At 44.8% G+C, this 14,062-nt stretch overlaps 1 protein-coding gene across 2 annotated transcripts; it reads left to right on the top strand.

The window, feature by feature from the left end:
• The first annotated feature begins 1,005 nt into the window (after window positions 1-1,005).
• Window positions 1,006-12,872, top strand: fbxw2 (F-box and WD repeat domain containing 2). Of its 2 annotated transcripts, none has more exons than XM_035625313.2 (8): window positions 1,006-1,562; window positions 2,762-3,054; window positions 4,557-4,779; window positions 8,746-8,940; window positions 10,036-10,169; window positions 10,272-10,358; window positions 10,486-10,655; window positions 11,308-12,872. In XM_035625313.2, the coding sequence occupies exons 2-8, from the start codon at window positions 2,788-2,790 to the stop codon at window positions 11,594-11,596; spliced, it is 1,365 nt and encodes a 454-aa protein (XP_035481206.1). In that variant the 5' UTR covers window positions 1,006-1,562; window positions 2,762-2,787; the 3' UTR covers window positions 11,597-12,872. The 2 variants fall into 2 exon arrangements, with proteins under 2 accessions (XP_035481206.1, XP_035481207.1); XM_035625314.2 differs by lacking the exon at window positions 1,006-1,562 and adding an exon at window positions 1,607-1,959.
• Window positions 12,873-14,062: the final 1,190 nt, after the last annotated feature.

The raw sequence follows: 14,062 nt of genomic DNA, 5'->3' as shown, positions 1-14,062 counted from the left end.
GGTACTCGAGAACGGTGTGCGGTGAGTGCAAATGTTCAGATGGAACATTTGTGAAGAAACCTAGAGAGTCGCAAGAACTGGACAAAGTAACATTGTTCCAAAGTGTCAGTTTGACATTAAGAACAGTCTCCGAGCAGATTGCTGATATGGTATGAGATATTGAAAAAAACGCAAGAAATTTCCAGTTATTTTCTCTGGAGACAGATGCAACGAATACAAACCTCTTTGTTTGTTGCATCGCTGTTGAACTTTGATATGAGGAAGGAAGTGTTGTCTTTGCATGGTACTTCTAAAGATGAAGATTTGTTTGAGAATCAGCTGTTTACTCTGTAAGTATCATCATCATCATCATCATCGTCATCGTCATTGTCGTCATCTGGCAGCACACACCTCGCTGAAGAGAAGCAGTTGCAGCCATCTCATTAGAGAGGTTAGTGTGGTGAAGTAAGTTGATAGAATAGAAGAGCAGACGGATCTTTATTGTCATTACACTTGGGTATAATGACATTTCGTATGGCTTCTCTCACACAGGAGAAGAAATAATCCTCTTTTTCCACCCAGTGCTACGCCTGTGTGTGTGTGTGTGTGTGTGTGTGTGTGTGTAAGTCTTTGAAATGTATTTGTATAGTGTTCAGTACTTTAATGTGGCCCACTAAGGAGGTTCCAGTGTTTCAGAGGCCCAGGGATCAACGCTTCAAGAAAGAAACCATGTCGAGCTCGTTCTGTGTTCGCCCTCTAGCGGTGACTATTCCTCAGCACAGAGCAGAGCCTGACTGACTGACTGTCAGGATTAAGGTGGTACCTATGGTGGTACCCGCGTGTCCGTCACCGTGTGAGTTCCACTGCACCACTGATATATATGTTACATATAATTATAACTCACGCCTAGCGGGCGCACACACACACACGCGCGCGCGCGCGCGCGCACACACCCACACAGAGCGGAACTGCTGCTCAGTGTCAAACAGGCACACATTTCACACGGTTCCACATTGTGCGCGACACCGGAAACTACTATGCCAACGCACCGAGAGTGTTCCTCTTCCACAGTGTTGTCTCACAGGCACATTCAACTCAGGGAAGACAACTATACTAGGGCCACTACAAATTTTAAAAAAAAACCAATTGAATTTGTGCTGGACTTACTCTCCCCCAGACGCACTCGGTTCACGCGTGTTGTTTTCGGGGACAGCGTTCGCAACACGCCGCCTCCTGTCAGACAGAGCCGCGGGCAGAAGTGTCCCACGGATAACGCCAGAGAGCGCTTCCACGATATTTTGGTTTTTCCGAGATGCTACAATCTGCTTTTGTTCAACCGAGCTGCCCCGCGTGAGCGCGTCTGTCCCGGGGACACGCGCGGACGACTGTTCCGCCGGAGGCAGCATGTGGTCTCACAGTCGACAGAACCAAGTCGTCGCGGCGGTGAGCCCACGTTAGCTCCAGAGCTACGAAGCTAAGTGACTTGGACGGTGCTTTCAACTTCCTGCAGACAGGTCACCGCAGCTAACTTCATGAACTATGTGAGGGGAAGTGCCGAGAAAGGAACTCCCTGCAACCCTCTGGTTGGTGCCCCCCACCCTCTCCCCTCCCCCCTTTTTAAAGTTTTTGTTTTGTACAGATTGTAGGGTTGTTGTTTATTTAATGGAATTGTGTTTCCTAGCCGAATGCCGTTCATTGATTCTCGGCACGTTAAACCAGTCGTCGCTAACTTGCGATGCGATCGATCGCTAGGTAGCTAACGGAGAGCGGACGCGGCGTGATGTCAAACCGCTTCGGCTCCGAATGAGGAACAGCGACACAGTGGACGTGGTCCCCGCCAGGCCGGTGTCACCTGGCTGTAGCCCGGCGAGCTGCCGGGAGGCGTCCGAGCGCTCAGCTGTTTGTGTTCACATGTGCAGCTGTGAACTGACGGACGGTGTCAACTTTGACTGTCGCAGTGACAGACGACGGCTGCGGTCTGTGCGTGTGGTCCATCATCCCTCATCCCTCATCCCTCATCCATCCCTCACTGTATCTATAGAGATGATGAATAGCATTGTTCTGCAACAGCACGTTCATCAGCTATCTGTGGCATTTGTGTCATCAAAACCATGTGTTTTAAGAAAGAAAAAAAACAGCAACAACATTTAATTTCATGTTACCAGCCAATGATTTGCAATTTTAACCGATAGATGATTTGGGACAGGAAGTGTATCAAAAAGTGCTGTCTTCTTTTTTTCTTGTCCTGAACAACATGTCTATGGACTACTCTTCTGGAAATTTGCAAATACGTTGAGTATAGACCGCATTACATTCAAATAAACAATATATATATATATATGACATATTACAAAATGTATCGGCCACTAATATTGCCTTATTAGTTTTGCTCTCAGTTAGTCATTTTCTTTAATTGGCAAATTCGCTAATCATGTCCTGTGTAATACTCATTGTTGCATTTTGGTGTTTTTGCGTTTCCTAGAACAAACAGAAATCTCAGCTATGTCCCGCACGCTGATGGAAGTGCAACTTTCTAACATTAGTAGCTGACACATTTTGTAATATATTTTCTCGTTTAATGTAATACAGTTTATACATAATGTATTTGCAATGGTCTATGGACCAATAGGACCAATAGTCCATAGACATGTTGTTCGGGGGGGGGAAGACACCACTTTTGGATACATTTCCTGCCCCAAAGTATTTATCAGATCCCTCCTGTGGCTGCTTGAGATACTAAAAGATAAGACTCAGAAGATGAGACCCATCGTTGTCCCTGTAGGTGTTGCAGGTTGCTCTCATGTACCCATGGAGAAGGCGGCCTTTGAGGGGTGGCTGGAGTCAGTCTCGGCCACTTTCCTTACTCTGAACGACCAGGAGCGCAACCAGTCTCTAGACCACCTCATATCCTTGAGCGGTGCCGCCCAGCTTCGCCATCTGTCCAATGGTCTGGAGACGCTGCTCAAGCGCGACTTCCTGCGCCTCCTTCCTCTGGAGCTGGCCTTCTACCTGCTCCACTGGCTGGACCCTCAGACCCTCCTCACCTGCTGCCTGGTCTGCAAGCAGTGGAACAAGGTAAATATCATCCAGCATCCAGATATCTGACAGTGTTATGGGGGTCCTTCTTTTTTTATATTTAATTGACACTGTGTTTTCCTTTCTTGGGTCAGTCCATGTCAATTATTCCACTCTCGGGCCGCACCGTCGTTGATATTAATGAAATTCATAATATGGTCACATGAGAGACCCATGTATCAGATATTGCATGTGCCTTTGATCGGTTCAGGCTCACAAAAATTTAAAATAGGTCACAGAGAAATGTTTCTCATCTCCTTTTAAAGGTCTTTTCCGGCTCCATATTTTAGCTGAGCCACATACTCAAAGAAATACAACACATGTGGAATGATAATTTTAGAATTGTTTACCGTATTTTTTTAATTTTTACTGACAGTGACAGCCTCTCTATTGTCTCACTGTCCGTATGCAGCACTGGGAGAAATCCTGCTGCTTTTATTGTCAATCATTTTTCTTGCCCTGGAAACTGGATATGGCTGGAAACAATATGGGCATTTTCATAAATACATTTGGACGTTAAAAGGCTCATTATTACGGCTCTGTATTTGTAATGTCGTGCAGTGTCATCAATGTAACGGATATCATTTTGGCACAGTCCTGTAACCATTTTGCGATGTGTAAATAAATAGTGACATTAATATCATAGATGTGCTATGACTACTGGACTAATGGCTTGAACTGACTGGTCGATTTGGAAAGTCTTTAGTAAGGGGCAGCCCCAGTGGTCACGTTACTTGAGTCTGCTATAAAGTGTGTTGATGAGCTCAGGTTGCAGTATAGTAGATAAGAAATGGGATAAGCGCAAAACAATCCCTTAGTGTCCCGCTTATCTCCTCTCGCTGTCTCTGTCCTAGGGATGGGTATCGTTTGAATTTTATCGATTCCAATTCTGCTCATCGACGCCCATTCTTATCGTAAATCTTTCCTGCCATTAGACTGTACAACACCTCACCTCTGTCTGACAGAGATACTCTGGACTCTGTTTAACACACATCCAGCACATTTTCACCTTCAGGTCATCTTCTCATGCACATAACTGGTAACTGATTACACACTTGCACAAATATTATGTACATTCTTTATATTTATAGTCCTCATACTTGTATAGTTCTGCAGTCCTTATATTTTTTTTACATTTGTATTGTGTGACAGATACCTGCAACTGTAACATCGGAATTTCCTAGTTTGGGATCAATAAAGTTCATCTATCTGTGAAATGTAAAGCGTCCTTGGGTCCCTTGAAAGGCGCTATATAAATCTAAGTTATTGTTATTATTATTATTATTATTATTATTATTATTATTATTCTTTTTATTATTATTATTGTTATTATTATTATTAAGTAGGTGAAACACTGAATGTATATAGCTTTTTATATATTTTTTCTATTTTTGCTTTTTTTGCTATATTTTATTATTCTACCTCTTTCCCCAATGCCTTTGACTCTTGCTGCTGCTGTAACAAGTGAATTTCCCCCTATCTTTGATTTAATGTCTTTGTAGGTGATAAACTCTTGTACAGAGATATGGCAGGGTGTGTGTCGGGAGCTGGGCTGGAGGATTGATGAGTCCATTCAGGATGCATCACACTGGAAGGGAGTCTACCTGAAGGCTAAACTGCGTATGGTGCAGCTGGAGGATCAGGAAGCCTTTGAGACATCATCCCTCATTGGCCACAGTGCTCGAGTATATGCCCTCTACTATAAGGACGGCCTCCTCTGCACAGGTGCACTTTAACTCTTGTTTGTTTTCAATGTGTGGCAAACTGATACAGCTTTTTGTGCAGTACTTTGCCTATAGACAAAATTGCCTCTGCTCTAAATGATCTGAAAATGAAACTGAATTTCTCAACCGTTTATATGATGCTTTGACCAATTCAGATTTAATTTGTGAACACACCCATAACAGTTAGATGGTTAATTGTAACTTTTCATCATCAACCCATGCAGTGTTCATTTCGTTTACGAAAACTATGATGAAAAATATTCGTCAACAACCTTTTTTCCATGACGAAGACGAGACGTTGACGAGCTTAAAATAGTTCTTCGATGATAAAAATTATGACGAAATGTATGATTTGTTTTCATTGACGAGACGAGACCGGATGCAAAATGTTCAGTTTTAGGATAAAATATATTTTCCCCCGGCGCATCTAGTCTAGTTTGACCATTTTCTGGATTTAGGAGGGCCTGAACCATTTCGCAGCACGGTAGGCGAGTACCAATGCCTTGAATCACCACAGAGTTCTCAATGGTGATGGAGAGGTCGTTGATGGGAGACACCTTCCCGGTGAGAAAGAGCGTCTCGGCCTTGTCCAGGTTGAGCTTCAGGTGGTCCGTCAACATCCACTGAGAAATGTCAGCCAGAAATGAAGAGATTTTTTGCTGCCAGCTGCATTTCAGATTAGGCTGGAGCCTAATGACCTGGTGTACAAAGAGAAGAGGATGGGGCCCAGAACAGAGCCCTGAGGGACCCCAGTGTTGAGGTTGCAGGGTTCAGACACAGATCCTCTCCAAGTAACCCTGGTAACTCTGTAAGTGCTGTCTTTGAGGTAGGATGCGAACAGGGAGATTGCTGAGCCTGAGGCTCCCAGTTCATGAAGGGCGGAGAGGAGGATCTGGTGGCTCACTCTGTCAAAAGCTGCTGAGAGGTAGAGCATGATGACAACAGAGGAGAGGGAGTGAAGTTCCTCTGTGACAGCTAGGAGGGCGGACTCATTTGAGTGCCCTGCCTTGAATCCAGACTTGTGGGGGTCAAGAAGGTTGTTCTGGTGCAGATATGCAAAAAGTTGAGTGAAGACAGTACGTTCTCGTGTTTTAGAAAGCAGTGGTGGAGAAAGAGAGAACGGTCTGTAGTTTTCACATCAGATGGGTTGAGTGTAGGTTTCTTTAAAAGAGGATTCACTCTTGCTGCTAAGAGTGTTGGGAAAGTAAACTGTTGTCAGAGATGTATTGACAAGGTGGGTGAGGAAAGGAAGGAGGTCAGGAGAAGTAGACTGAAGAAGGTGAGAGGGGGTAGGGTCAAGGGGCCAGGTGGTGAGACAGTGGGAAGTGACTAGGGATAGTACCTCACTGTGAGGGAAGATGTAATGACATTGTTAATAATAATCAAAGCTGGGAAATATTGGGTAACGGGCTCTATTGAGTAATTTGGGCACGACCATGCCCAAGGCCCCTGAAATATATATTTTTTCACCAGTTCTGATGCGTGTGCCTCAAACTAGCGATTTGTGTGCATATAATAATTATTCCTTTGAGTCCAATAGGTCCTCGCTTGTCAGTGCCTCAGGCCCTAATAATAGTAACGGATTTGGAACCTGCAGCTCTGGAGTTAGAGATTCCAGCACTAGGGGAGTGAGAAAACTAGCGTGGGTGCGTTAACTAGTGTGCAAAATTAACAGACATGTTTTCCGCAGGGACTACACTAGTTTCAATATCTACACTACCCGACATTAACTCGACGGAGGAGAGGTAGCTGGTCATGGCCACTGCCAGGCAGAGGAGCAGGCGTGTGACAGGGAGGGACAGAGTGAGCAGGATCAGCAGGAGAGTGTGGTGGAGGTGGTGAGCATGGAGTAGCTTCATGATGAACAGCAATTTGTGTATGGCTGTCTTTCATTCTGTCTCTCTTCTTATTTTGCTACTAAGGTTTTATATTTTTGCTGCAAGCATCGTATTTCCTTCGATGAGGTTCAGGGTTCCCTTGTCAAAGCTGCACAAAAAGGCTATGTGGTACACAACTGCCTGCTTATGTATTAGCCTACAGGAAAAAAAAATGTCATACCTGTTTATTTTCAGTCAGGTATGGTGGTAACTATTAAGATATATGGTATGATTACTGTTATTACTATCCATGGGTAGCTCTCCACTTACATTAAGCTGAGATTGTTTGGTGCTGCTGCTGATCATTGAGCTGCACCTTCACGGCAGGTAGGCACATGAACTGCCCAAACAAACAAGCACACCATTGATTTAATTGTCCAATAACTCCTCCCGGAACATTAATATAAAATAAGAAAGTGATCAAAGATGTAAACCTTGTTTGGTTACCTGTTTGGTTACCTTAGAAAACTAAATTAGTTTTATTTTAATTTTAAATCCTTACAAGGTTTATTTACATTTAAGACCAGATGCAGCATATTACGACTTATGCTGTCATTTTAAAAGCCGCAGACCTCTAACGGTTGTTATGTAAATGGCCGCTAGAGGTCAGCGGTGGACCTGGTTAGTCCGCCAAGTTTGTTATAAAATGAATGTGCTTATACTCGCTGATTCTCTGCCATGTCACTCTAACCATAACTATAACCGTTACCTTTAGAAGCTCATTAATCAATCATTGTTAAAGCAAATGAAGTCGCACAATGCTCTGAGGTGAAATGTATTTGTGGCAGTACCTCCTAGCACCGGTAGAGGTGCTATTTTAGGAACCGGTGATGCGTTGGGCAGTGCTTTCCGGTGCGAGACCGAGCAGTTGCCATACCAAACTGTGATGCAGTGGGTAAAGATGCTCTCAATGGTGCAGCGGTAAAAGTACCAGAATCAGGGGAGACAGGTGGACCTTCTTTAGTCTTCTCAGGAAGAAGAGGTGCTGGTGAGCTTTCTTCACCAGAAGAAGGGTTGAGGTGTTGAGGGACCAAGAGAGGTCCTCGGAGATGTGGGCACCCAGGAATTTGAAGCTGGCCACACGCTCAACCTTCGTCTCGTTGATACGGATGTGTGTGTGTGTGTGTGTGTGTGTGTGTGTGTGTGTGTGCTCCACCATTAGTCCTCATGTAATCCACAATGAGCTCCTTGGTCTTCTCGGTTTTGAGAGCCAGATTGTTGTTGGCCCACTACAGGCTTTAATGAACTCCTCCTAGGCAGTTAATCAGACCCACCTTGTACTTGGTCAACTTATAGACCTTACTGATGAAATGATATTCAAGGTTTTACTGTAAGTCGAACAGCGTGGCTGTGGGGACGCATGGTTCGCCATGAAACAGGAAGTTTTTTTGTCAAGGGGTTAGGAATGCTCCAACACGCAGGAAACTTACAATTACTTTGTAAAACTTTTCCAAAGCTCAGAAAAAGCCCAGAAAAGTCCTATTTATCTCAGTGACGTCACCGCCGAGGTATGAGCAGGTTATGCACGGTCATGTTTTATCTCTGGAACAAGGGTTCTTGCTCAGTTACAGTAAACATAGTAGGATCTTAAAAAAAACAAAACAAGAGAAAACTGAATAAATGACACAAACACGAGTCTTTGGCACTGATGACTGAAGTTCACCATCATCTGCTCGCACCACATTCATTTATTTAAATTTTCTCGTTCATCTCATTCATCTAAAAGTTCAGTAACGTGCAGTATTATTTAAATAAATAAACGTTCTTAAAATCCTTTATTATTATTTAACTTATTTCCACCACTTTGTATTTACATGTCACATACTGCATCAATAAAAATGATCGAAAGACAGAATTAAATCTTCTTGCCTCGTAATGGTTTGTTGTGGAGAGCATAGCATTCATGAACGCGCAGCGCAAGATCCAGAATGCCGTTCGCTCGTCCTCATAGCCCAGTGGAAGCCAGGAAACGATGTCACCTTTAAGGCTTTCAGATACAGCCCGGACTCAGGTTTGACTCGCATCAATGGGTCAGCCTGGATCAGGTATCATGGGGATGAGCAGAGCTGAGATGTGTTCTTGTTTTTCAGGATCCGATGACCTCTCTGCCAAATTATGGGACGTGCGCACTGGGCAGTGCATTTATGGAATTCAGACACACACCTGCGCCACAGTGAAGTTTGATGAGCAGAAGCTGGTGACTGGGTCCTTTGACAACACTATTGCATGCTGGGAGTGGAGCACGGGGGCTAAAATCCAACAGTTCCGTGGCCACACAGGAGCAGGTTGGTATCAATACACAGCAACTGGGTTCTTTTGTATTGCACATTTTATTCTGGGGATGCAGGGATTACATTTTTCAAAGGCTATGGCAGATTTAGGCCAATTTTTTTCTTTCAGTCTCCCCCCAATGCCAACACAGGTGTCAATTCTTCATTGAAATGATGAAGTGAAACAGTACTTATGGTCACGAGAAGAAAAAAATAGCCAGTGTGAATTGCAGGAACAGCAATCGGGTAGACCCATGTTCTCTTCTGTTTTTTTGGAGGAATGCATATCATTGCCAAAGTCTACATTCAAGACTCTTTTGTGAATGCAAATACAAAGAATTTATAACTACTTGCAAACCACTGGTACAAGTGTACGAGAGCCATACGGGTGCAATTGTGGCTGAGCTGTTACAGAAAGTAGCAGATGAAAGTAGCAAGTACTGTAGTGCTCCACCAATTTCTCTCTGAGGACCCTGTCAGCTGGTGGAGGAAGAATGAGGTGATGTTTCCTCTGACATCCAAGTTGGCAAAGAGATACTTTTGCATTCCAGGCACAAGTGTCTCTGCAGAAAGAAGCAGTGAAGCACACTTACGCCGGAGCGTGTTGACCAGCTCCTTTTCTTACACAAGAACTTACACATTCCAGCATCCAACAGCTAAGCACTTATGCACTGTTGCACTTTCACCATGCGACATCATGATTGTGGCCTGTTATTTGTTATTTTTGTAGATTGTTATGTTGTGTTTTGACATTGTTTATAGAAAGATTTTCAGTTTTTAATGGAGAGAGTACCAGCGTACCCTAAACAACACACAAGTAGGAGACTGATAAGATGAATGGTTCTTGAGATATGACAGACCGACTGACTCACTAACCAAATGAAATGAAATGGATGCTGTTGGGAGTCGTCCATACAGTAAATTCTACAGCTGTTCAAAGTTCACCTGCTTCATCTGCAAACAGAAAAATGTTTGTGTGTATGATGTAATGTTTGAATGAGTGATCCATCCGTAATTTCTCAACAGTAATTCACCAATATGTAAAAACCACATGAATGCATCTGATGCTGTGACCTTTTCTGATGCTATTCCCTTTTTGTGGCTGCTCAGTCTTCAGCGTGGACTACAACGATGAGCTGGATTTACTGGTCAGCGGATCTGCCGACTTCACCGTGAAGATCTGGGCTCTGTCCGCCGGGGCGTGTCTCAACACTCTGACTGGACACACCGAGTGGGTCACCAAGGTCGGTTCGCCCTTATGTGATTGAGATTTTAATTCATGGTGGAGGTTCAACCTCAACAATTTCTATTGAAATGTGAATCCTGTGTTGTCGTCTTCTCTGCAGGTGATGCTCCAGAAGAGTGAAGTAGAATCTATGATGCACAGTCCTGGTGACCACATACTCTTAAGTGCTGATAAATATGAAATTAAGGTGATGCTGGGGTTTTTTTTTTTTGGAAACTTAATAATTGTGTTTCTTGTTTTAGTGTTATTCTCATACATGAGCTGCTATATCCGAAGATGGGTAAGAGGGAGTGTGTGCTGTGTTTCCTCTGCAGGTCTGGCCTTTAGGGAGGGAAATCAACTGCAAGTGTCTGAAGACACTGTCGGTGTCGGAGAACCGCAGCATCAGCCTTCAGCCTCGCCTGCAGTTTGACGGACGCCACATCGTCTGCAGCTCGGACCTCGGAGTGTATCAGTGGGACTTTGCCAGTTTTAAGGTTCTCAGGTAAGAGCAAAACCACAAAACACAAATCACAGTTCACTTTGCTGCAAATACACAAAACCTAAGCAGATTCACCACATTCACCCAGCGGGCCAGTTTCCTCTGATGTCAAATGATGTCAAATGTGATCCCGGTCTCAGGTTGTATAAACGTAGGGAATCTGACAACCCGGGTGCGATCTGTCGGGGGGGACCCCTTCTGGTCTTCATATCCCCTCCTCAAAGTGATCAATGCTACTTCACCAATAGACCATATCAAATACTAAAGCGCTGTAACGTGAGCAGTCTGTAGTGCGATAGAACGATAAAATCAGAAATGGAACCAGCCACTGTCAGCGCTCTTCCCGCGGAAACGATCCCGGTTCCATCAGCCTTCATCACTGCACGGCCCCGTGACACCCTGCTGACAACCTTATGTCACTGCTTCCTAATCGATCAGCAACTGAGGACAATAACGTCATGATAAATGTTCTGTAATACTGTTGACGTTAAGAAGATACAGGCGAACAATTTTAGCAGGCGTGTAGTGCAGGAATTACAAAGACATCAAGGGGAGACATAGAGGGGAGAACTGAGGCCTTTGGGAATATCATCATTTCCCTCAGATGTATTATAAAATTCTGGGCTCCTAATCCTGCCTTTTTTTCCGCTGCCAGGGTGATCAAGACGCAGGACCCAGCCAACCTGTCCCTGCTCAGCTTCGGAGAGGTGTTTGCGCTCCTCTTTGACAACCACTTCCTGTACGTGATGGACCTGAGGACAGAGGCCATCTCGGGTCGCTGGCCCTTACCAGCCTACAGAAAATCCAAACGAGGGTCCAGCTTCCTGCCCGGCGTGACCTCCTGGCTGAACGGCCTCGACGGGGACAATGACTCTGGACTGGTCTTTGCCACCAGCATGCCCGATCATAGCATTCACTTAGTTCTGTGGAAGGAGAACGGATAGAAGCGAACAGGGACCCGGAACCACTGACTGCGAGGATATGAGCCGCCATCATGAATTCTCTGGACCATATTAACCTTAAAGAGCCAAGACAGGTCATGCATGGACCAACGCATTTAGTTTTTATCTGTTTCTTCCTCAGCAGAGTCACAGACACGACCGTTCACAGACTGAACAGATCCGTCAGCAACAAGTCGAAAACATCATCGGGTTTCCACGATAAACACGAGCCCATGCATTCTCCTGTGACGGAGTGTAATGTCAGTGTGAATGTTTTGGCAAATTTTGCTTTTCGATCACCTTAGCAGTGTACAGTGAGAATATTTGAAACCTAACTTTAACCGTTAGTCTCGTAATTGGCTGCCAACTTTGGGTCGAGTGTCGCTCCAGCCAGAACGAACCTGACGCCGAGCTGCTCCCCCGAGCGGATTCACACAGACACTGGTTCCCTTGAGGAAAAAGCAGCGTTGCCTTAAAACTAGTCGCTGTAAATAACACAGGTCGTCTCCTGTGATACGAGATTGTGACGTCAAGATCCTAGGTTTCTACGGACGATCCCAGAGGAAGCTGTAAACTCTCAAATGTTCAAAACGTTGTGAGCTTTCATGTGATTCGTCCGAGGGACGTCTGGTTCAAAGTATCTGCTGTGGACATGTGATGTGCCTTTCAGATCATTTGATGATACCACTCCTTGATATAACTGGCACATTGCAATAAGGTTATGGCAGCGTTGTCATTTTTACTTTGATGTTATATTTTCCATGTTTCTCGTGCCCTAACACTCAAAACGTCTGTGTAGTCGTAGAGCTAATCTGCCTGACTCGACTCGCTCAGTGAATAGCTTTTATGAATCATTGACTTTATTTTTCTAAAGGCCTTCAACACGTTGTACAGCAGGTGAAGTGACTTAACAAGTAGTTTGTTCTGTGCAAAAAGTCACATTTTAGACTTTGAATTTGAGTAGATTGGGGTTTTTTTCTGGCCATAACACAAGAGGATCTGTGAAACCACGCCTGCTTCTGTGTATCGTTGTTTTTTTTTAACTCATGTTACTCAGTTTTGTTCTCTGTTTCCACAGAAATAAAACTTCAATTCAGAACTTTCATTAACATCTGCTTTAAAACGTCCCCACATGCACCAAACCTGATCGACATATTAGTTCTCCTTGTGTTCAGACTGTAGCCCGTCCCTCACACGGATACTTTTACCCTGCAGATGTACGGACTGTTCTTAGTTTAGGGTTTTTCAAATCTTATTAAAACAGCACCAAAATACTGTATTCTGCTCTGTTGTCTGGCCATCGCACCACATTCTATCCTCGCAGCGGCACTCGGCTGAGATAGGACAATATGATTTGTTTATGACCGTGTGATAGATTGAAAGGGGTCAAGAGAAATGTGAGACTTGGTCGTTAATATTTAATCTCAAGTCTTCTGCCACAGAGCTCTTGGGTCACCTGCACCCATCTATAACTTGCTTCAACACCGTACCACCTAATGCCAGGATCTTCAACGGAGTCCACATTGAGTTCCTGGTGTTGTTTTGTGAACAGCAGCAGCTTGGGATGTGCAGTTTGACCCTTTGGGGTGTTCACTCAAAGATCAGCTGAGTATATTTGCGTTTCTGAAATTGGAGTTTTTTCTGCCTAACTGCGCTCTCTGTCTGTCGTTTCAGCGTTTCAGCTCGTCTCGGCTGACTGATTCCAAGCGGAGTTGTGATCAGGTTTGTCTAGTTTCTGAAACCGGCATATCCCTGCTTAACTGTGCCCTGTCTGTTGTTAGGTTTAACAATTTGTCCCTGTTGACTTAATCTAGGGAAAGTTCATTGTGGCTCTTGATCCATTCTAGAAGTTTGTCTTCACTGACTAAGGTGGAAAACTGTTGCAGTTCTCAGCTGTTTCTCAGTGGAGGTTGGTTCAACTGCTCTCCCACCATGCGGCTTGAATAGCTATTTCATTGTGGGGGGGGGGTCAGCAGCCCTGTAGCCACTTTGGCAATCAGCTTCAGCGGTCTTTCATGGGAGGACAAGTGGGAGCCAAGGATCTTTTGATTTTTACCTTTCTTCCATGTATCGTGTGTGTATTTTCCATTCCTGCGCACCACTCTTCTCGTACATACTTTAGACGACGTGCCTGTTCACAACAGCACCATAACCTCTCCAGTCTTATATCTCCCCCCCTCCCGGTCCACACAGACCCAGCACCTTGTCACAGGCGGCCTGTGGAGCTGCCGGTCAGTCTGCGACCCCGCAAGGCCGAGTTCATCTCTGGCTACGCATCCTCGCTGCAAAACACACCTTGCTGGAAGTCCAGGATGTGGTAGTCTGCAGCACCGGGGCCCCGCAGGGTACACCGCTTCACCCTGTACGCATCGGACTCCAGACGCAACACGGACAGCTGTCGCCTCCAGAAGTACTTCGATGACCAGGGAGGTCATCACCAACTTCGTCGACCGGTGATGAACTGAACCG

The sequence above is a fragment of the Scophthalmus maximus genome, chromosome 2 (assembly GCF_022379125.1).
Source record: "Scophthalmus maximus strain ysfricsl-2021 chromosome 2, ASM2237912v1, whole genome shotgun sequence".
Taxonomy (NCBI): domain Eukaryota; kingdom Metazoa; phylum Chordata; class Actinopteri; order Pleuronectiformes; family Scophthalmidae; genus Scophthalmus; species Scophthalmus maximus.
This window is presented reverse-complemented; position numbering and strand designations above follow the sequence as displayed.